At 38.2% G+C, this 24215-nt stretch overlaps 2 protein-coding genes across 4 annotated transcripts in view; one reads left to right on the plus strand and one right to left on the minus strand.

Annotated features, from left to right (window-relative positions):
* Positions 1–744: 744 nt before the first annotated feature.
* The window catches only part of LOC132350016 (cytochrome P450 2J2), a 155558-nt gene continuing 132087 nt past the window's right edge, over positions 745–24215 (minus strand). The window contains exon 10 of the transcript XR_009497795.1: positions 745–778. The gene's annotated coding sequence lies outside the window, so the exon portion shown is untranslated. The remainder of the gene's footprint in view (positions 779–24215) is intronic.
* Positions 11367–24215, plus strand: part of HOOK1 (hook microtubule tethering protein 1) — a 64230-nt gene continuing 51381 nt past the window's right edge. For all 3 annotated transcript variants that reach the window (XM_059898966.1, XM_059898983.1, XM_059898976.1), the window contains exons 1-2: positions 11367–11568; positions 18241–18326. In XM_059898966.1, coding sequence (XP_059754949.1) covers positions 11506–11568; positions 18241–18326 — 149 coding nt within the window. In that variant the 5' untranslated portion in view covers positions 11367–11505. The remainder of the gene's footprint in view (positions 11569–18240; positions 18327–24215) is intronic.

A 24215-nucleotide genomic window follows, 5' to 3' on the forward strand; every position in this document is an offset into this window, starting at 1 on the left:
TTTTCCTTAAACTCTATTTTGTCTGATATTAATATAGACAATCCAGCATGTTTTGATTAGTGTCTGCATGGAATATTTTTTCACATTTCTTAATTTTCAACCTAGCTTACCTTTGAATCTAAAGTGAGTCTCTTGTAGATATAGTATGGTTGAATCATGTTTTTTAATCCGTTCTGCCATTTTTTTGCCTTTTGATTGAGGTTTTAATTTCATTTACCTGTAATGTAATTACAGATAAGGAAGGACTTCTATTTTGTATCGGCTGTTTGTATGTCTTATATCTTTTCTTGTTCCTCAATTCCTCCATTACTGCCTTCTTTCGTGTTCAATATGTATTTTTTAGTATTCCATTTGGATTCCTTTCTCATTTTTTCCTACACATTTTTAAGTTATTTTCTTAGTGGTTGCCCTAGAGATTACAATTAGCATTTTAATTCATAACAATTTAGTTTGAATTAGTATCAGCTTAGCTTCAGTTATGTACAAAATGTTTGTTCCTGTACAATTCCATCCCTCCCTTTATGTTATTGTCACAAATTACTTTTTATACTTTGTGTACCCATCAAAATAGACTTATAATTATTATTTTATGCCATTTTCTTTAAATCATATAGGAAAAACAAGTAGTTACAAAGTAAAAATACATTAATATTGACTTTTTATTTACCTATGTAGTTACCATTATTGCTCCTCTTGTGTTTTTTCCTTTCCCTTCTCCCTCTCTTCATTTGTTCCATTGTTCCTTTGCCCCTTCTTTCCTTGTTTCTTATTTTCATTTCTAAAACATTGGTAGAAAAAAGAGAAAGTTGTATTTTATTATTATTTTAAATTGGGAAGCTTATAATGTCCTTGGTAATTAATCATTTCTCTTGTCTTTGACACTCACATGGTGTGTTACAAAATTGATTTGCCTTTTTTTATAGGCAAGTTCAGCATCCCCAATTAGATGGCAAGCATAGTAAGGGGTAGACACTCTGCCGTATACTTTTGCACATTTCCAGTGTCAAAGGAAATGTTCTGTCTATAGAAGATACTTAATAGGTGGTTGTTGATGTCCTAGATATCCTGCCTCCTTCCTTCAGGTACGCAAGCTATTATTATCCCCATTTACAGTGAGAAAACTGAGAACCAAGAGAGTTCAGAAACTTGACCATGGCAATAATAAGAAGGGGAGAAAAGCATGTTCTTCTGGGCTTTGTACGTGACATTGTTTTTCAGGCAACTTGCCTCAGTTATCTCTGACAAGCCTACAACAAGCTTTCCCACCACTAGCACCAACTTGTGGCAACAGGCAGTACTTGTAATGAATAATCCAACTGAGACAGCATTCAGTTTGAGATGCCTATCTGTTCTTTTTGAATCAACACTGAAAGCAAATGAAATAGAATTATTTCCCACAGACTTCCTGAGCAGTAGAGAGAAATGTTTGAACCTTATTCTCAACTGAAGGACAATACTTGTGAGGGTAGCTCTGCATGCAAGTCACAATGAACAACTTCAAGTGGAGCAGGGAAAGCAGCATGACCATAGTTTGCTATTCTCGAGACTTGAAGTGGGTGGTACTTGTCCTTTTAGCTCACAGACCTCCTAGCTTGGCTTGGGGAACAGAATGGGATAGTAGAAGGCACAGATGAGGCTTTTGGGGCCAAACAAAAAGGGTTTTAGGGCTTCCCTGGTGGCGCAGTGGTTGAGAGTCTGCCTGCCAATGCAGGGGACACGGGTTCGAGTCCTGGTCTGGGAAGATCCCACATGCCACGGAGCAACTGGGCCCGTGAGCCACAATTACTGAGCCTACGCGTCTGGAGCCTGTGCTCCGCAACAAGAGAGGCCGCGATAGTGAGAGGCCCGCGCACCACGATGAAGAGTGGCCCCCGCTTGCCATAACTAGAGAAAGCCCTCGCGCAGAAACGAAGACCCAACACAGCCATAAATAAATAAATAAATAAATAATTAAAAAGAATTAAATCTTTAAAAAAAAAAAAAAAGGGTTTTAGTTCTGGGCTATCTGCCATACGTATTGCAACTTTGAAGAAGTTACTTCCTCATTTGCAAAACTAAGGATTGTTGTAAGGATTAATTTAAATTGTGTACGTGATGGTGCCCGGAATAGAAGAAATTGATGTTAGCTTTCTTTCCATCCATGGACCCGTCTCACTTCTCCACTGCCCCCACCCCCCCCTTTCACATTGTCCAGAGTCCTCATTCTCTCTGCCTCCAATCCCTTATAAAATATACGAGCTGAGGGCTTCCCTGGTGGCGCAGTGGTTGAGAATCCGCCTGCCAATGCGGGGGATACGGGTTCGGGCCCTGGTCTGGGAGGATCCCACATGCCGCAAAGCAACTGGGCCCGTGAGCCACAGCTACTGAGCCTGCGCGCCTGGAGCCTGTGCTCCGCAACAAGAGAGGCCGCGATAGTGAGAGGCCCGCGCACCGCGATGAGGAGTGGCCCCCGCTCGCCGCAACTGGAGAAAGCCCTCGCGCAGAAACGAAGATCCAACACAGCCAAAAATAAATAAATAAATAAATAAATTTAAAATTACCTTTAAAAAAAAAATATATATATATATATATATATATACGAGCTGATAAATACTTTCACCCTGAAGTGTAAATGGCTATTAGGTTCAATATTTTAGTTTTTACAGGGATGTTATTATTTTAACACAGAACTAAAATCCAATGTCCAAGGAATGAAATTATAATTAGGAAATGTAACCTGCTTTGGTCATAGAAATTCAGGCTTACTAAACACCATTCCCCATAAAATGGAGCCAGGGCTTCTTTGAGAAATGACTGGTGTCAAGATAGGGACAGGAAAGTACAATACAAAGGGAACCTGGAACATCTTGTGTATGGAAGAGCTTAAAAAACAGTAGAAGTATGAAGAAATGACTCAGAAGCCAACTTGAAGGGGTTCCCATTGGCTGAACTTGGGACAGTTTAATGATTAAAAAAAAATAGTGGCAAGAATTTATTATATCATATTGAATAAAAACACATTTATGAGTCCATATTTATACTTTAAAAATAGAAGGTGGATATGGAGATAAGAGGAAAAGTCTCTTTTTTTTAACAGAATAATGTCAGCTAATAGATGTAAAAAGAATAATGGAAGTAGAAAAGCACCATTTTGTGACCACCATGGTAATAATTAATTTAGGCAATAATTAACAATAGAAGAAAGCACTGGGTGACAAACTTTTGGGGAACCATATATTCACACAGTCTCAAATTACTAAGTAATTACAATGGAAAACATCTTTACAATGGAGAAATCTGGTGGACACTATCTGACTAAATTATAAAATCTAACATCTCCCATAAGCAGACAATCCAATGTCATATTCCTGCCAAGGCGACACACTGAGCTCCTATATAATCTCTGCTAAAAATGGTTAAACCAAATCTGGTCATGAAGAGACAACCTGACAAATCTTACTGGACTGGACTATTCAAAAATGTTGCTGTCATGAAATCACACACACACACACACACACACACACACACACACACACACAGGCTGGGGAACTGACCTAGATTAGAGGAGCCTAAAGCAACTTGGCAATAAGCACAACGCACGGTCCTTGATTTCTTGATTTTTGGATTCCAGAGTGGGGAAAATAATTGGGGACAATTAGGTAAATTTAAAGAAGGATTGCATATTTAATAATAATATTTTATCAATGTTAAATTTCCCAAGTGTGATAATTATATATGTGGTTATGTAAGAGAATGCCCTTATTCTTAGAAGATTTAAGGGTAAAGGGTAATTTTTTTTTGTTCTATTGAAATATATATATGGAGAGAGAGAGAGAATGTGACAACTATAGCCTAAAAACCAATTTGAACATAAAAAAAATACACCCCCAAGAGTAGGCCAGTTATTCAGTCCAAATGGTCAACTTAATTATTCCTCAGAAAAATCATGTGAAGTTTATAAGAAAAATTGTATTCGAAATAACAGGTCCAGCTCATCTTCAGATAAAAAATGTCAAAATCTTCATCCATTCAAGGTCTCTCAGTCATGTGTTTTAGTCACTAGCCTTCAGTCAGCAGATTCTCTAACAGCGACAATTAATTTCACTCATCTAGACATGATGGCTTCGCTCGCTTCACAGTGTTAAACAAAAAGAATCTTGACTGCCTGAAGAAATATTTCAGTAGCAAGGGAAAGTACAGAAACAATGACTGAAGAACTGTACATGCTATATTTTATTTTGTAATGATTGTCTTTTAAAAAATCAGTTCTAACCACAAAACACACACACACACACACACACACACACACACAAAAGAACACAATTTTTGGAGGTGATGGCTGAGTTTAGAACTTTGATTATGGTGATGGCATCATGAGTATACACAGATGTCCAAACTCATCAATATGCATATATTAAATGTGTGTAAATGTTTGTATATCAATTATACTTCAATAAAGCTTAAAAAAATGGTTCTGATCTCCGCTAGGAAAATTCTCCTCTTTACATTTGAAAACAGATTTTCTGAAGTATGCAATTTATTCATTATATGATCCGTTTCTTCATCTATAAAATAAAGATTAAAAGTGTTACCTACCTTGTCAGTCTGTTGAGGATAATGAATTAGCAAAGATGAAGCACTTAGAATAGAGCTTAGCACCTAATAAGTACTCCATAAATTTTAGCTGTTATTATTGTTGCTGTTGTTGTCGTAGGTCTTTATGGCCTCAGGATTGGATATCTTCATGGTTACCAATCATGTTCATACAAAACACTGTTGCAGCGTGAAGTCCCATACGTTAATGAAATGTGCAGCTTCTCTCTTTTCTCTCTAAGGCTAAGCCCTGATCAGTTTTTTAACTTATGTTTGTTTTGTTTTGTTTTGTGGATATCTGGAAAATATTTCCAAATCATATAACACAGTATTTATTTATTTGGTTAAATCATTTCAAAAATTTTATTAACCATAACTGGACTTCTAGGTATTTCCTACAACTGCTCATATTAACAAACCCATCTCACATCTTTCCTGGCATTTCTGTCTTTGTTTTTACAGCCCAACTTTTTATGGCTAGATAGCTCCCCCCTTCTTCTGTCCTTAAATGATCTGATAAATTTCTTCCTTTTAGCATTTTGGTATCTTAAGATGTATTAAATTCTGTAAAGTTATATTATCTAACATATGGAGAGTGAGGAAGATACATTTCCTCAGGCAAAAATCACTTCCTGTATTTTCAACTGATATATGTGTGGAGGTTTCAGAATACCATGTTTAGCCACAATGGTTTCAAGTATAGTTTTCTCAAGCTATAATAAAATATAAGCAGTATCTCTAGCACAGTGACCCCTGTCATTCTTAGAAATCATGCTCTTATTATTATTTCTGCGAACCTTGTCTCATGAATGTGATTTTATTCACTTTCCATTTATATAATGTAAATTAAAGAACTTCTTATTTTAAAATATTTATTTTCAATACCCTTGAAAACAATAGGAGCTACCTTGGGTAGTTATACTGTAAAGTTAGATTTTGCTTGCTTTTTAGAGACAAACATCTGTGGATTAAGTGATTAGCCACTATGTGTCAGTGTTTAGATTTTATTTTAAAAATCTGCTTACATGGATTAGAAGGATTTTTGTATAGAGGAAACAGGTCACCAACAGAAGGAGGCATGTGGATCATCTCTTCTAACAGAGTGTAAAATGACGACATGTCTTGTAATTCACTTAAATAAGCTGAGCTAGAAAGTACAGGATTTATATGTCTAAGTGATACTTTAGGTTGGTTACATCATCAGTACATTTTACTAAATGTTTATTTTTGCTACCTGTTGTTTTTATGTTTTTGAAAGCATAGCTTTTGAGACCATATACCTTGCTATTACATTTTTTTCTCATCTGAGTTCCTTAGGACAAGATAAAATAATCTGGTCCAATTTTATTTGACTTAGAGCTTTGGAGTGAGTTTAAAATATGCTTAATAAATGAAATAGTTATATTTATTTTCACTCAATAAATGGCAAACTAATCATTCCTTCCCATCAGTGTAAAATGCAATTGATAATATCACCCTACGTTGTGATTTATCTTTCATAACTTTTGTTTCCCCAGGCACTCCAGTTTTAAATTCTCTAAGGCAGCATTTGTTTAGTGATTTGACACCAAGCCCCTACATGAAATTATAACTGTGGCTACGATCCCTTTCCATTTTGGTGCCTTCTCAATGCAAGAACCAAGAATACCAACATGCTTCCTATGTGACTATTTTAACTTTGTGGTTATGATACTATTGCCCCAGTTAAGGTTACCTGTCCATGCTTTTTCTGAACCATGCTTTACCGTTCTGAGTGATGGTACCCCCACCTCTACCTAAATGACTGTGGGCATTACTGCTGTTCAGATGATACTGTGCTGTGATACCCAGATCCCAACATGTGGGAGTGCTGTTGGCAGACAGCCATCAGCCTTTGTGAATTGCCTAAGCTGTCATGCCACCTTTCCACGATAGTCCACATCCAAGGACTCGTCAACATGGTGGCATAAGGATCAAGCCCCCTTCATCCAAACTCAGACAACTCAGAAGGGTCATTCCAGCTTCAGAGCTCCCCAGGGATTGGTTGGGACTTTCAGTAGGACTGCATCACAGCCTTCCTTCTTTCTCCCTCTGAGCACTTCTGCTTCCTTTCCTTCCCTTCCATGGCTGTTATTCCCAAGAGCACTTCTTAATAAACCTTTTGCATGCTAATCTCCATCTCGGAGTCACTTCTTGCAATTTTTTCTTATAGTATAAATTTAAAATCCCTTGCATTGTAGATGTACATTCATCAGTGACAGAGATGACTTCACCCTTAATTTGAACTTGTACTTGGCTTGAACTTCTTCATTGAAACCCTAGAATAATCTCTTTTTGGGCAACCCAACAGGTTAGTAATAACATCACTTGTAAATACTGAACTAAAATGCATTAAAAAGCAGTATCATTAAGTGATATAAAATCATGTAAGTCTATAAAAGCCCCAGAAGCAAAATTCTCAGTGTCATGTACAGTCTCCAAATGAACATTAATTTCATAACAGGAGTGAGTTCCTGGCCAGGGTGAAGTATTCCCTTTTATACACAGTGGGAGGTAGTCCACATCCTTGATCCCCTTTCTCCAGTTTCTTTCTCAGTAGTCACCAGGGCTGAAAATACCTGTGGGGATGAAGTTTGTCCTAACCCCATCACCTAAAAGTTCAGATCTACTGAGTGCCCAAGTCAATTCTGTCCAAGATTGTCTCTTTATCAAAGGCTAAAACTCACCCATGGTTAGTGTTTGGGATTGGTCTTGCTTCCCTAAACCCAGTACAGTATTTAACAGAGCTAGGCACTTGCACTGACTGTGATCACAGGCCTGAGAACTAGAAGCTGTTTTAAAATGTCAATTTTTGTCATCATCTCTCTTCCCTACCTAGGGCTTGTAAATCCCCTTTCCCAGGGCCTGGGCATTCTTATTCCAAAACATCTCCCAGATTCTGAAAACTGTTACAGTCTAGAAATGTCTCCTGTTGCATTTAACTGACGGTGGATCTCGATGCTGATCGGATGTTGGATCTTCTGTGTGGGGGAATGCTTCAGGAATGAATGCTTTGCTGGCGAGGTCCACTGGATTGTCTGCTGCTGATATGGTGACTCTGCTAGAATGGCTGCTCTTTTTGAACGTCTAGTTCCATGCCTGTCCAGGCCAGGGTTTTCTTCTAGCTGGTGAACACCCTCAGCCATTCAGGGTATCTACATATCAGCAGAGAAAACCTTAGACTTCTCCATTTTTTCACTCCATGGTTTGTGTGTGCAAGACATAGATTTCCTCTTTGCAAGAGAGCCTACTACAATTCTTTTTAAGGTACTTAATCAAGGATTTTCTCCTTTTATCATGTATCCATCCACTTAGAGTCCAATTCAGAGCTTAAAATCTCATCCTGACCTAGTCTTTCTCTTAAAAATTTTTCGGTTTATTTTAAAAAGGTAATATTAGTTCATTTTGGTAAAATAGGAAAATAAAAAAAATAATCACAGTGAATAACCTCTACAAACATTTTAATATATCTTCTTTAAGTTTTTTTCATGAGTGCAAACACACACCCCCACACACACACCTTAAGACATACACACAGTGTAAATAATAGTTAAAATAGATTGAGCAACTATTATGAGCTAGGAATTCTGTTAGGCATTTTATATGCGTTTGGTCTTCACAGCAACGATATGAGAAAATGTGGAGAGAATTGCTGTTTTTGTTTTTGTCTGCAGTCATCCAACTCCCCTACTCCATCCACATGGGGCAACCACCCCATGATTTCAACTTGGGTCTGCAGTCCTGGTGGGGCAGCCAGTCGAGGTCCTTTGTCCTTTTCTGGCAAAAGGTTGGACACATATCCCTGATAGACCCATCAGATGCCCTTCCTGCAACTTGAATCTTGAACAGAATGACTCAGAAAGACTTGCAACCATTTTATCATATTCATCTGGGTGGTGCTCTCCTGAAAAGACTTCTTATAATTTTTGCTACCTAGATCTGATGAGCTGCCCTGGGACCTGCCCTTTCCCATGCAGAGTTCTTCAGATTTTTCTCCGAATCTGTGAGATTTTCTACACTTGCAATAACACTGTTTTCTTTATAGTTACCAGGTTTGATCTCACCCACTTACCACCAAAAAAATCCCTAAGCAATATAGAAATGTGCAGAAATATACAAGTATTATTTGAGTTTACAGATGATAAGATCACTATAGAAATTTTCAAAATTATTGTAAAGTACAAAGAAGGTAACACTTACCAATTATTCCAAAACCTAGATATTATCATTATTACTATTCACATTTTTGTTTATTTCCTTTAGTCTCTCCTCTCTCTCAGTGTGTGTATATACATACATATATACACACACATGCATACACAGATATGTGTTTATATATATACAGAGAGAGAGAGAAATCCCATACTATATGTACAGATTTGTATCATCACTTTTTAATTTTAATATTATTTTGTAAGCATTTTCCTGAGTAATTAAACTTCTTTCAAAATAATTTAAGAACTACAATATATTTTATTGTATGGATATATCATAATGTAGTTAATTATTCCTCTTTCAGACATTTAATGGCTGTTTCTTTTTTTGCTTTGATAAATAGCACTGCAATCAACAACTTTGTTGGCATCTGATTATTTTCTTTGAATAGATTCTGGAAGTAAAATTTACTTAAAGGCTTTGAACGTTTTAAAGATTCTTGATATCTATTCTCAAAAACTTTTCAGAAAGATTGTGCCAATTTATAATTCCATGGCTAGTGCTTAAAAGTTAGTTAGTTTTATTCAATTCTCCAAATATGGATGCTGACTTATAGAAACGAATGCCAAAAGTTGGAAAATAACAGCCTATATTGTATCAGGCATTTCTTTAATATCTTTTTTTCCCCTGGTATAATGTAATGCAAGCTAACTTTATAATTAAAAACTTAGAAAAATATTCTAAAATGCTTGTTCCAGTTGTATATGAAAGTGTACTTTACTCTTTTCAACATTATTTTGTGTTGTTTTATTTCAATGATTCATGTTTTGCACTTTTCTAACTTTTCATATTTGTTTGCAATATTTGTATTTCTTCTTCTCTGAATTCACAATCATGTCCTTCACATATTTTCCCATTAGCTCTAGTATCATGAGGACAACTGGGCATCCTTCCCGAAGGATCTATTCTCTGCTTGTATAGAGCCCAGAAGGATAACTCAGTTGCCCCTCAGTTACTCTTCTTAAATACTTCAAGTAGTTTAATCAGCTGTGGCTCTTAGCAGTAAGTGTTCTCATACACTTCTAAGCATATATGATTGCAGTAACTCATATTTGCAAAGGAGTTTTTAATTCATAAAAATCTTCCACATCCGTTATCATTTTTGCCTCTGTGAGGTATGCAGGGCAGGTTAGCGTCATTAGCATTATTTCAGGAATGTGGTGGTTGGGTTCCAGAGGAGAAAGCTGTCATCATTGCCAGTGAGGAGTAAGGACTCAGACAAAGTCTTCAATTCTTAGATCTTTTACTTTTCATTGTCATATTACTAATGTTGCTAGTGTCCAGAAGTATAAAATACTCCACACAGGGTAAGAAAGTTCTGGAATAATGTTAAGGGACTCAATAGCAAATGCATGTACTGTATTTTTAGAATGAGACTGATTTATATTGGGGGCCTTTTAATTGCAGTCATCCATCGGTTTTAAACTTTCAATGTCTAAGTATAAAGATGCAGTAATATAAAGGATCCAGCTGCATTTTTACACAGAGCATGAATTGATGAGTTTATGAATGAGTGAAGTGATGGAAATCAACAGCAAGACTAACAATATGCCAGCCCATTTCAATAGCCTAAGCTATACATCAGTACCTTGGAGAGTTTCCAATTTTACACCTCCCCCTCCCCCATGAACATTCTCAGAAAAGACAAGTTTTCAACCGTTAAAGAAAAATAAGAAGCATTGTACATTGATATCTTCCATGTTTTTTGAAAACTAAAAGATCATTTCATTTTTCATTTTCCTACCTTTTGCCCCATTTAAAATAAAATTGCCCATGGTTTGTGATCTCGTGAGAGCTTATTTGATTTAAGCAGCTTTATAGTATTTTTCCCCCATAGGAAACACATTTCTTTGCCTTATCTGCAAATTAAAATATCCTTTTCTAATGAGAGCCTAGAAGAAAATCAACTCTCCCTATCTAGAGTGGTTTTTATTCACGGGTAGGATCTATTTCTGCAGACGTGGTGGAAGCAGAGTGTGGGTCTCCATAGCTGTAGCCAGGAGCTGCCCTACCGGCGAGGAAGGAGGCGGGAAGATGCCCGAGACGGCCCTGTGTACTCTTAGGCCCCCGCGGCCGCTTCTGCCCTTGGGGCTGCGCCTCGGCAACCCCCCATCGCGCACGCGCACTCGCTGCCCCCCCAACCCTAGCTGCACCTGCCAGGTCATAAACCCCTTCCCACCCTCTCGCTCGTTCTCCAGGAGGCACTGTCTTGTCTCACGTTGATTGGTCGAAGCCCAAGAGGGCGCCTCCAATCAGCAATCCCTCCTGCTCAACCTATTCCCGCTCTTCCCGCCCCCTCCCCGCCCCACCCGTCCCCCTCCGGCACCTATCTTCTTTGTGACTGGTGCGCGCCCAGGTCACTCATTGCGGCGGGGAGAGGTGTGCCGGAGTGGGAAGGACGGGTGGGAGGACGGCGGGGAGAAAAAGGGAGGGGAGGGGGCGGGGCTCAGGTGCCGAGCAGCGCGGCCAGGGCCAGACAGGGGAGGGGGCGAACTGCGGGGCGGGGCAGGGGCAGCGGCGAGGAGGGGGTTACGCCGGCGACGTCGGCAGCGCGAGGCTTCGCGCGTGAGCGGCGCGGGCGCTGGGCCTGGCTACCGAGCTTTCCCGGCGGGCGAGCAGGTTCTCGACGCCGGCGCCTGGCGGAGCGCGGGGAGGAGGGAGGTTTTGGTGTCAGCGGTGTAGTTGACGGCTGTCCCAGCCATGGAAGAGACGCAGCCGCTTCCGCAGTCTGAGCTGCCACTGTGCGACAGCCTCATCATCTGGGTGAGTACGAGGGGGCGAGGGGGGCCGGGGGACCGCGCAGAGGTCCTGGGGGGGGGGTGCCTGGTCACTGGCACCTCTCAGGTGAGCCTGCGGAGCAGCGGGGACCACCTGCGCCGTAGCGGGGGCCACCTGCGCCTCGGACTCCGCTTACTGACCTCCGCGCCTCCAGTCGCCCTTGACCGCGAGAGTGCCACCTACGGGTCGCGGGGCAGGTGTGCGTCCATGAGTGAGTGTGCCTGTGTGTATGTCTTTGAGGGCGGGGGGAGGGTAAAGGGAGCTCTGGGGGGCGGGACGGAGGAGGATCATCTTACCGCCCTGATCGTGCTCCTAACAGCTGTGGCGGGAGCCAAGCGCCCATCCCTTTACTCCCCGCTCTCCCATTTTCTGCCCCTGCCCTGCGCCCAAGCCCTAGACTTTCTGGGCCACCGACACCCTTGCCTTCCGTCTGATGAACTGCCTTCCCATAGTGACCTTTGTGCCACTTGGGAGTGAAGATCCCCTCTGAAACCTCCCTCCCACTGCAACCACCTTCCTCGACTTGGACGCAGGTGACCAAGAGGTGGTTTTAGTTCGTGGATCAGTGCTTCTCCCTGACTCCAGGACATCCATTTTTGTAGAAGCCGCTTAGAAGAGATGTTTCCACGTATTTCCTGCGTGGATCAGAAGATATGTTAAGGGTGGGGGCTCGTATTCCCTTTTTCTCACTGGTTCCCTTCCCCTTCCAATGGACAAGCATTTTCCTTAAAGAAAAGAACTTGGCATTTTCGTTTGCACTTTATCCACGTTTAGTACTTCTGTTAATTTGTTGGGTTTGGACATGCAGGATCTGTCCCCACTATTCCCGCCAGCAAAACAATGTCTCTGTCACCTTTTGGAGGTGCTCAGCAATCAGAGAGAGCTGACGTTCAGGAGTGGCTTCTAACCCACATTGGGCAAGGTTGATGCTCGATGGTCCACAAGGTGCTGTCAATGATGCTCATCCCTAAACCAGGTGTTTAGTTTTGTGTAGGGGACTGTGTGCAGAATGGAATGTAAACAGACTGGATTAGGAGGCGGTAATTGGTTGATGAGATTCCCCGTCTATCTCTCAATGCATGTAATTCAAAAGAATGAGAAATTAGGGAAGGTTTCTGACAATGTGTGAAGTATATTGGAAATAACCATAATGTAAAGCAACCTTTTACACTTTGGAGGTAAATAGCTTTTGCTTTAAGTAGAATGCAAGCATCTCGAGTTTCTGAGTTAAAAGCAATTAGCTAAGTGGTCATCTGTATTTTCACTTAAAAGAAGTATTGGGATTTAGATGCCATGTTTAAGGCTGTCATGGAACAAGGCAACATTACTTCTAATGATGTGTTTTATTAAACAAGTGACTAATTAAAGGGTGTATCCTAATCTGTTGCATTGTTGCTCTAAACATCTGACTTACCTAGTAAACTTAGTCTTTATGATGTCATTGACTTATATGAGAGTTGGTGGTGAAGTATAGGATTTTCTTGAATTGTATTCCAAATTTAAAATATTTTGTGACTGTATCCATTGTTTTCATCAGTATTAATAAATAGTGAAGTTCCTACTCTGTATAAGACACTGAGAAAGAAAGATATCAAGAATAATCAAAGAATTTTCAATTTTAATTGATGTGGCAGGCAGAGCTGTGTATTTTTTAGAATGGAAGGCAAAATTCCTTAAAAACTGTAAAAATATTATTTATTTATATTTAATTTTATTTTTCTGGCTGCGCCATGTGGCATGTTGAATCTTAGTTCCCCCACACAAGGGATCGAACCCATGCCCCCTGCATTGGGAGCACAGTCTTAAGCACTGGACCGCCAGGGAAGTCCCATGTAAAAATATTATTTATAACTAAGGAAAGATAAGGAATCATAGATGACAGAGTATAATTGGTTGTTTGCTTCTCCAGTTCTCTCTCAGGCTGCTGAAACACTATGGAGAAAATGGAATTAGCGTGCAGACTGTTGCTGCTCAAATGCTGCTACAGCCAAATCCGCCTGTTCCCATACACTACCCAGCTTTACGATTAAGAGTTACCACACAGTTCCTCTCTTACTTCTCTTTGCAAACCTTTATCAGTACCCTGTTTGAGCCCCAAACCTTCTCCCCATCAGGAAAACGACCTCCTCCTTATCTTTGGCTCTGGCTCTAGATCCACCTCTTTCACCTCTTCTAAAACTTTGCTCTGTCATTTATCCCCTTTCGGTATTTATTTTTTCCTTTCCATTAGCTCTTTCCTCTCTACATGAAAACTTGCTCTAATCTTCCCTCTCTTAAAAAGAAAAAGAAAGAGCCATCACTCCCTATTAAAGCTACACTGTATTCCCCCCTTCCTTCACAGTCATATTTCTTGCGTTTTTAAGTACTCAGCCTTTATACTTTTTGAGCTTTTATTTACTCCTTAGCCCATTGCACTTGAGCTCTTTTCTCTAAGGCCTTCAGGTACTGCGATTGGCAAACTGGGAACTATTATATTATCCTTATCTTAATTGATGGCTCCTTTGTGAAATTATCTTCTGCCTTAGTTTCTTAGGTTCCTGCCTCTAGGCTTTTCTTTACCTCTCTGGATGATTCCCAGTGAACTTTGCTGTTCGTCAGCTACTGCATAGTTGGTCTTACCTCACCTCCCCAACTTTCTGCAAACTGGCGTCATGCCACACTCCTCCGTGCCCACCATGCTGTGTTGACTTTCTGTTTCTTGAAGTTAAGCTCTCTTTTTTTTTTTTTTTTTTTTTTAATGCATCAGGGCTTTTTAACTTCTCTTCCGTCTTCCTAAAATATCCTCCTTCTAGTTCTTCCAATGGCTGGCTGGCTTCTCACCATTCAGTTCTTGGGTCTCTTGTCATCTTTCAGAGACAGTGAGTGACAGTGAGTGACCTACCTGTCCCCTACTCCTATCCCATTGTAACCCGTTAATCCCTTTTTGTTGTGTCTGTAACACTTAACATTTTCTGAAGTCATCTCGTTTGCACTTTGGGGTCAGAGCTCTCGTCTGACCTGTTTTCTGCTTTATCCCCAGGAACAAAAACTGACTAGGATCTGCAGTACAACATTGAATCAAAGTGATGATAGTAAATATCCTTGTCTTGGTCCTGACATCAGAGACTAGTATTTCACCATTGATTATTCACCACTAAGTATATAGGTTTTTGTAGATACCTAGGATAAATTTTTAACTGTTTCATAGAGGATTGATGAATTTCAACAAGTAGAAATCAGGAGAAATGAGTTTTCCAGACACAGGGAAGAACTCCTAGCAGTAATGTAATAGTCTTCTTTGAGGATAAATTGAAAGAAGGTAATGGAAGACACCTTTGTCATGATATCCGTGGACTCTTAATGAATGTGCTCCCTGCCAAGCTAAGTAATGTTACGTGTTGAGGGGAAGTTGTAGGAGATATAAGATTAAAAAAACATTATGATGGAGGTGAGAAGACAGCTGGTAGTAAACTGTGTTCTTTCAGTACTGGACATTGTTCTTGGACAATAGAACCATCCTTAACAGAGAAGTCATCAAGAAAAGTTGGTTAGGTGAAGAGATGCCTGTTTTGGCGGTTCTTCAAAAGTTATATTTTATGATTTGGAGCTCACCTTAAAATAATTAGTTCTTAGAAATGTTATACTGCTACTTAGCAAAAAATTCAGGGCTGAAGGATAAATTTGGGCATCATTTACATGGTAGAGAGAGTTTGAAGTACGTGTGTGAAGATAAATTTAATTCTACCTCTTGGCTCTGTGACATTTGAAAATTTTAAATCTTTGGACTTTAATTTCTTCAATAAAATTAGAGTGCTGGACCAGGCTTTTCTTAATGGTTTACTTGGTTCTTTCATTCTTTGACTTCAACATGCTGGTGAAGGAAAAACTAATACCGAATGTATGCCCAAATAACAACAACAACAAAAAAAAGGCCAAATCATTTTTATGAAGATCTTAAAACTCAGAGCAGTGATTCTCTTTCTGAAATGAGCAGCTGAAGGAAGAGAATGTGAGAATAATTTGAGAATAGAGTTGACCCAGAGTTGAGTTTTTGTTGGGTATCAGTGGTGAAAACCCCTTTTCTTCCTTGATTTCTTTGACATTTGTATTGAAGCAGTTCAGGAACAACATTTCCACATTTCTGATTGTTTGCTTTATTTAAAAATAAAGAAGAAAGTAAGATGCTATTTGCCAGAGCACTGTGTTTAGTGATGGAAGCCCTGTTTGTCCTTTTTGGGTCACTCACCGAAAGACTTTTGCATCTTCACCTCTATGAAGAGTAATCTGAAAGGGTACATTTTCTTTTGTCCCACTGCTTTGGCTTCACTCCCCTCACTGAGCTTTATAATTTATTCACACTTCTTGGTTATAAAGTCTTTCAATTTAGCCAAATGAAGTGACATTCTCTGTTATCTAATTTATTTTGCAACTAGTTTAAGAGCTTCCAAGAAATACTTTTCATGGCCGTAAAAAGAAGAAATTGATCTTAATCTGGGTGTGGTGGGCCATGAGGCACTCAGTGTATTTACTCCTTTTACATATTTCTTTACTATTTTGCCTAATATTCTGTGTCTCATGAAGTTGTCTTTTTAAAAATCACTAATCATACCCATTTTGTAGAAACTTAATGATGTAATGTGTAAGTAGGAAGGGTTGAGAAGTGGGAGACACATTTTACCTGAATGTATATGATTATCTTCCTTTTAAAGATGCCCTAAACCCTGGGGTTTTTCTTCCTTGTACATCCACCCAACTGCAAAATCCTTCTTATTTTATATTTTAAATATTCCATGAATTCATGCTGTCCTGTTAAGTCAGCATTACCCTAACTAATCTTAGCATTCCATGTTGTCAGAAAGACCATTGCAGGAGCCTTCTAACTGAGCAAGCATAAAGCTACTCTCTCCCATTCTCTGTGTCACTCTTGCTGCTATCCAAAACATACTAAAGATGTCTCTTCCTTGTTACTCTTTAGTGATTCTTCATCACCCAGAGCAATGGTTCTAAAAAACTGATGTGCATAAGAATCACTTGGGGATTTTCTGATTTAATTTGTCTGGAGATTCTGATACATATTGTTCTTCGACGCCACACTTTGAGAAACCCTGACTCATAGCTAATGTGCTAACAGCTGTTGAGTTTGTACCACGTGCCAGGCACTGATCTAAGTACACTGTGTTTGCTAATTTATTTAATTCTCACAACCAACTTGTGAGGTAGAAACTATTCTACTGTTTCCCCATGATATAGATAATACCGTTAAGGATAATTCCAAGTTTCTTGCCATGACTCTGAGTTCTGACCCATGCCTGTTTTTTACCCTCTTGGTTGTCTCCCTTAACACTGAACAAGCAGAGAAATCCAGCAATACTGAACTGCATGTTACCTAAAAATACCATGTCTTTTCTTGTACTTGTGCTTTTATCATGTTGCTATTTCCTGAAGTTTCCTTCCCCTGGCCCTTTCTTTACTCAAGATCATCCATTGGAATCATCTCTAAGAAGTCTTTAATAAATACAAGCCCTAATTAGGTTAGTTAACTCTTGTATATTTCAGAACATTTTGTGCATACTGCAGTCATGAGACTAGAAGTGACATCTTCTACAAATGATTTGTGTCTTTTTCTCCTCTCCTTAACTCTGGATTGAAGGTACTTGAGAGTAGAAACCTGGTGTTTTTCCCTTGTAACTCCTTCCTATACTACAGTGCCCTACGTAGAGTAGAAGCTCAGTAAAGTATCTTTATCTTTGTGCTTTGAAAGTAACTGTGGCTAGATATATGTAGTTTGTGTCATTCTTCCATTTTGTATTAGGATAATGGAGACAGATTTGTAGAATCTCAAAATACAACAACCACTAAAGGTGTATTATGGTGGTAAACTAAGGAATTATAATTGAATAGTAAAGGAGATGAATATGTGTGGGAATAGAGAATCATAGTATATTTAATTTAAGATATTTATGGATTGAGATTAGATTTCTAGAAAGTATGTAATCCATTGAGCTCTGTTGTAATTTGCTTTTAAAAAATTCCTCTATCTTGTATTTGCTTATTAGGAAGAGTTGCCACTGTTTCACTTCTATTTTTAAAATGTACATGAATGTTTAACACACAGAGATTTGAAAAGTTAGTAGCATCTAAAGCCAAACTAGATAGATACAACTTGACGTGATGGGTGGGCCCTGGACTGTTCATGCTCTAAGGGTAACTGTTGGTAACAGGCAGAAGTCCTGCCTTATTTAGAGCTTATTGATTAACTAGGTAGTTTTAGACTTGGCATTTCTAGCTTTTGTTTTCCTACCAAATGATATGAGTGAAATTTTAACTTGCAGATGTTAAGTTATCTTAAAGTTCTTTTCCTGATGTTATTCTCCTAAAAATTGACAAAACACAGACTATTACTATCTTAAGAGTTCGACACGTGTTTTTCAGAAATTCTGAAGTACTTCCTACATGACATCAATATGGTTGACTATTTTAGGTATGATAATGATTTTATGAAATGTTAAGTATTCTTATAAAAATATAACAGTCATAGAAACGTATTAGTATAATTTCATTTGTTTGGCAGGGTCTGAATTTAAACAAAACAGTTTTCTCTCTAGTGTTCATTCATGTATATAAATTCAGGGGGGAGGGGAGTAAAGCAGTTAAGTAACTTGCTTTATGTCACTTTAGCTGCAGACATTCAATACTGCTGCACCTTGTCAGGATGTGAAACAGCTGACTAACGGAGTTGCCATGGCACAAGTTCTTCATCAAATGTAAGTAGTGTTCCACACTCTTCCCGAAATAATTGTAAACCCAATTTCAAGGGAGAAAATTTAGACTTGTATTCTAAAGGTTATTGAAACTTTATCCTTTCCAGTGATGACAGGCATATGTTGCCAAGGCATTCTTGCATGTAAGGAACAAAAAATTTTACCACCTGATTATTTCTTCCTTGTTCATAGAGATACATCTTAATTAAATGAGCAATCAGGATTCTTATCTATTCAAGAGATGTTAATTTTAAACTTGTTCTGGTCATGTTCACAAGTTATAGTTACTGAGAAAGAAACAGGTTAAATGAGTGATATAATTTCTTATACTGTAATGTTTCCTTCAGTTACACTGTTGTCATCTTAAGATATCAATACATGGAGATTATTATTTTTGAGTTAATTGATGCATGAAATACTGGATTTGGAAAAAATATTAAATTTAAAATCTATATTGAATTAATAATCATAATTGTATGAATCCACCAATAATGAAATGTTGTGTAAATGACATTTTAAGTCACAAATGCTGGGTACCTTAACCAGTAAAGTGATTCTGTTTGGGTTGGACCCCTTTTATATAATTATACAATATCAAAAGTTCCTAAATCCATTACTTCATAATTTTTGCCAAACATTGTATAAGGATTAGGGTTGTAATATCTACAATATGAGTTGTACTCTTAATAGGACAAACAGGGCCAATTCTGTAGTCATAATTTTTTTTAAATTAATTAATTAATTAATTTTTTTTTTTTGGCTGTGTTGGGTCTTTGTTGCTGTGCACGGGCTTTCTCTAGTTGCGGCAAGCGGGGGCTACTCTTCGTTGCAGTGTGTGGGCTTCTCATTGTCGTGGCTTCTCTTGTTGCAGAGCATGGGCTCTAGGCACGCGGGCTTCAGTAGTTGTGGCACATGGGCTCAGTAGTTGTGGCGCACGGGCCTAGTTGCTCCGTGGCATGTGGGATCTTCCCCGGCCAGGGCTCGAACCCGTGTCCCCTGCATTGGCAGGTGGATTCTTAACCACTGTGCCACCTGGGAAGCCCTGTGGTCATAATTGATTAATTAATAGTCATACTGATTTTGTATTAGCTTACTTTCATGGTAATACATCTTCAATGAGACCAGACTCCTATTTCTGCTACATGGTTTTATATATCAGAAATTATTTATTTAATTATTGCCATCATTTTGTAAAGGTTTTTTATGATTGACATTGAAAAACACTGTAGATGGATTAGAAAAAATTCTTTACCACTCTTAGAAAAACAACTTCAAACAATATCATAATCTTAGTTACTTGGAATCTTCAAGATGATCTAATTTGAATAGACAGATTTTATGGTTAACTCAAGATTAACACTTTAAAAGATAAATTTAGCATGTTAACATTTTTTTTGGCAGTCATTCTAAAATATGCCTTACTCCCCTGCTTTCTTAAAAATGTTTCTTAATTATTTATTTATACCCTAATTGGTTTCAAAGTGATTTAATTGGTCAGAACTAAGAATTCTGAATATGGTCCTTTCTTGATGATTTGGGAAAGTCATCATTGTTTTTTGTCGTTAGAATGTACGACCTGGCCTTTTCTCATTCTTGTGGGTGTTGGTGTAGACGCAGCTATGTTGTTTTGGTATAGGTGTAAGGCCAGTGAGCATTCACTCACTTCAACAGTGCCATCCAAAGATGTCATTTATATGTATTGAAGTGTCTTTGATAGCTTTACACCACAACACAGTAGATGAGAGCTGTTTTTACTATTATATGGTGATACATATGGCTCTCTGACCTCCTGTATGCTAGCACTGTACCTGATGTTTAGAGTAGGGTCAGGTCAGTTTTAGTTAAACTGTATCCTTTATCACCAGCTCATTCTTACATAATGTGTTGGATTCTGTTGTTACTGCGGATCCTGTGTCTCTCTGATTTTTCTTTTTTTATTCTCTCTTTTGTCTCTTACTGTCTTCTCATAGCTTCTCTGCAGAATTAATAAAATAGCCAACCAATCAGAAAGCTCTCATTCTTCATAAAACAAATGACAGTGACCTAAAATTGGGCCTAAACCTCTTTTTTGTTTCATTTGTCTGTTTTTGCATGTACTTAGATGTCTACACCTCCTTATCGTATAAGAGCCAATTTAAATTTATTTTTCTTTTTGAACCCCCTTCCTCTTCTGTAAGCTTTTCAGAAGTCTGGATCCAGACAGTGAAACTTATAGCATACATTTTCCCCTAGTTGGGTCAGTGTATAATATTCCTGCTAAAAAAAGCAAATTTTACCTTATTTCTTTGAACACTTCAAAGCACTTTATATATGTTCCAATTTATTATGTATTACATTGATGGCTGTTGTGACTCACATCAAAGTTGTTACTGAAAATGAGAAGGAAAAGTTTGCTTTTTAAGGAAGTAGCAAAATCTGATGAATAATTCTTTCATTAGTTACCTGAGGCAGGTATGCTTCTAAATAATAAAATCTTAAAAATCAATTCCCAAAGTATATGACTTAGACATGGTGAGCCATGGAATTGTTGCTAGGACTCTACAGTTCTTTAATTGTTATCTTAAGTCTTAATACATAATATGTTATCTCTTTTTTAAATGCAGAAACTGTTATTATTTTAAAGACACATGGGGGAGAAAAATTATAACTACAACTGTATTCATTTCCCATGGTTTCCATAACAAAGTGCCACAGATTAGGTGGCTTAAAACAACAAAAATTTGTTATTTAAGAGTTCAGGAGGTTAGAAGTCCTATATCAAGGTATTGGCTGGACCATGCTCCCTTCCAAACCTCTAGGTCAGGGTCCTGCCTTGCTGCTTCTAGTCTCTGGTAGCCCCAGGCATCCCTTAGTTTGAGTCATCATAACTCCAGTCTTTGTTTCTGTCTTCACACGGCTGTCTTCCCTCTGTGTCTCTTCTCCTCTTCTTAGAAGGACACCAGTCATAATGGATTAGGGTCCACCCTAATTTAGTGTGACCTCATCTTAACTTGATTACATCTGCAAAGACTGTATTTCCAAATAAGGTTATATTCACAGGTAGCGGGGTTTAAGCCTTGAACATTTCATTTTTGGGGACATAGTTCAACCCATAACAGCTATAAATAGTGCATGCTACTTTTTAGCTTTGTCACTTTAAGCACCAGATAATTTCTCTGTTTTGTTCTATTGTCTTTGACTAGACGTTTTTACAAGAGGGAGAAGAATGAGACAGAATGTAGAATATCCAGAGACCTCAAGTATCATGCACTTACTTGTTCCTTCATTCATTCAGCAGATATTTGAGCATTTAAAATAATAAATCATGAAAGCCAACATATGAGTATTTACTAAATGTAAGACATTGTTCTATACCCTGTACATATGGTATTTCATTTAATTTTTATTACTGTTTTGTGAGGTAGGCATTATTTTTATCCTCAGTTTATAGGTGAGGAAACAGAGGTTTATAAAGGTGAAATGACTTCAGTAAGTCAAATAATGAGTAAAATAGCAAAGCCCAGATTTTTATCACTTTGGCCTGACTCAAGCCAGTGCCCTCAGTCAACTGTAATCATTTCAGCCTAGTATCTTGAACCCCTCCTGATAGATTTTTACTTTGGAGTCTTAATAAATGAGAGGCCAGATGTGCATGTCCAAAGTACAGATCACAATTTGATGTGTTAAGCGCACAAGGCCTTTTGATTATTTAAGAAGAATGGTGTCAGGGTGTCCACTGAAGCAACACAGCTATGTTGTGTCTAGTAACCAGTAGGTATTAATTACTACCTATATTTAGTTGGTAGAATTGTGAAGACAGATACCATGGGTGGAGTTAAAAAATAATCCTGTAGTGTTTCTTACTTAGTTTTATTAGAAAACAGTTGGACCACATTTCACTTCCTTAGTCTTGTGTTCCCTTCTTATTTGGTGTCTCTTAAGTTTCATTGAAGTTCTGGGAAATACTAGTAAAAAGGAGCTAATTGTTGGGGCCAAGAGTCTAGTTAAAGCATATAGATGTGGCAGTGCAAAAAAGTAAAAGAAGGATATGTCCTGAATGTTCTGAGATTGGATATAAAGTTTAATAGTGGGAAAGATTGGCTGCAATTATAATTGTTTGAGAAGGATGGATTTGTTTATAAGAGAACAAGAGTTAGATTTCTATGGAGAAGTTAGAAAGTATTTCTCAGTTAGGGTATTATGGACTGAATGTTTGTGTCCCTTTAAAATTTGTATGTTGAAGCCCAAACCCCCAGTTTAACTATATTGGAGATGGGGTCTATACAGAAGTAATTAAAGTTAAATGAGGTCATAAAAGTGGGGAGACATGATCCAATAGGATTGAACTCCTTATAAGAAGAGAATTCAGAGAGCTCACTCTCTGTCTATAAACATACAAAAAAGAGGTCATGTGAGCACACAGCAAGATGGTAGCAACTAGAGATCTCAGAATGAAACCTACCTTGATAGCATCTTGATTTTGGACTTCCAGCCTCCAGAACTGTGAGGAATAAATTTCTGTTGTTTAAGTCATCTAGTGTGTGGTATTTTGCTGTAGCAGCCTGAGCACACTCTAAGACATAGGGCTAAAGCTGATTTGAGATGGGAAGGAAGACAAGTAGGAATGCAAGACAAAAGGAGGAAACACTAGAAGAGGTTATCTCTAGATCCATTTTCTAAAGGTAATTACAATGGAATTATAGAATTATAGAATCATATATGAAGATTTTTTTTAGGGTCAGAAGACAAGTGTAGTAGGTAGTCAGGGTTCTCCAAAGAAATAGAACCAATAAGATATGTATATATACACATGTGTATATGTACACACACACACACATGGGATGAGAGAGAAATTTAAGAATTGGCTCACGTGATAGTGCAGGCTGGCAACTCCAAAACCCACAGAGTAGGTAGACCAGCAGGCTGGAGATCTAGGGAAGAGTTGATGTTGCAGCTATAGTCGACAGGCAGTCTACTGGCAGAATTTACTCTTTCTCAAGGGAGGTCAGTCATTTTCTTAAGGCCTTCAGCTGATTGGACGAGGCCCACCCACATTATGGAGGGTAATTAGCTTTACTTAGAGTCTACTGATTTACGTGTTAATCTCATCTAAAATACATCTTCACTACAACATCCAAGCATGTTTGACCAAATATATGGGTACTGGGGCCCTGCCAAATTGACACATAAAATTAACCATTGCAACCGGCATACCTCTTCAACTTAAACTGATGTCAAAAGAAAGTAAATTTACTTTGAGAGTTTTGACTCATTAACTAAAAAAATTCAGTCTTTTCAGGTAAATACCTGGTTAGAAATATACCATTTATACACTTAGCCAAGTTATTTTGGTAATTATAGCCTTAGCATCTGAGAAAAGTCAAAAATAATTAACATTAATTTGCTCAAAAGAAAATGGTTACAAATTCCAAAGAATGAATTGAAAATGGTGAAGCCATTTCTGGTTACTGTAGTCAGAAGTGACATCTTCTGTTTTAGCACATCTGAGGCAGAATGATTTCTGAAAAGCTAGGCACTGTTTTCAGCTTTGTATCTTTAAATTCAGGATACCGCCTTGGAAATAACCCCTTTAATTTCTTCCTTCACTTTAGTTGGCTTATCTGTAAAGTAAAAATTTAGGTAAGACCTGTAAGACCTCTTCTAGCACTAATATTCTGTGATTTCTTGGTGTTCGATTACTCCTTAAAGCATTTATCACATTCTCCTTTGAGTGTAGTTATTTGTGCTCTTTACTTTCTCCCTTTAATAGCTATTTCTGTAAGAGTCAGGATAATACAGTATTCATCTTCATTTTACTCTTACTCAGAGGAAGCATCCAAGTATTTGTTTAGAATATAATCTATTATTGTAGTTGACTATTTATAATCAGGTGTTATTCTTCAAGGCCTTATT

This window comes from Balaenoptera ricei, chromosome 1, assembly GCF_028023285.1.
Source record: "Balaenoptera ricei isolate mBalRic1 chromosome 1, mBalRic1.hap2, whole genome shotgun sequence".
In the NCBI taxonomy this organism is placed as follows: Eukaryota; Metazoa; Chordata; class Mammalia; order Artiodactyla; family Balaenopteridae; genus Balaenoptera; species Balaenoptera ricei.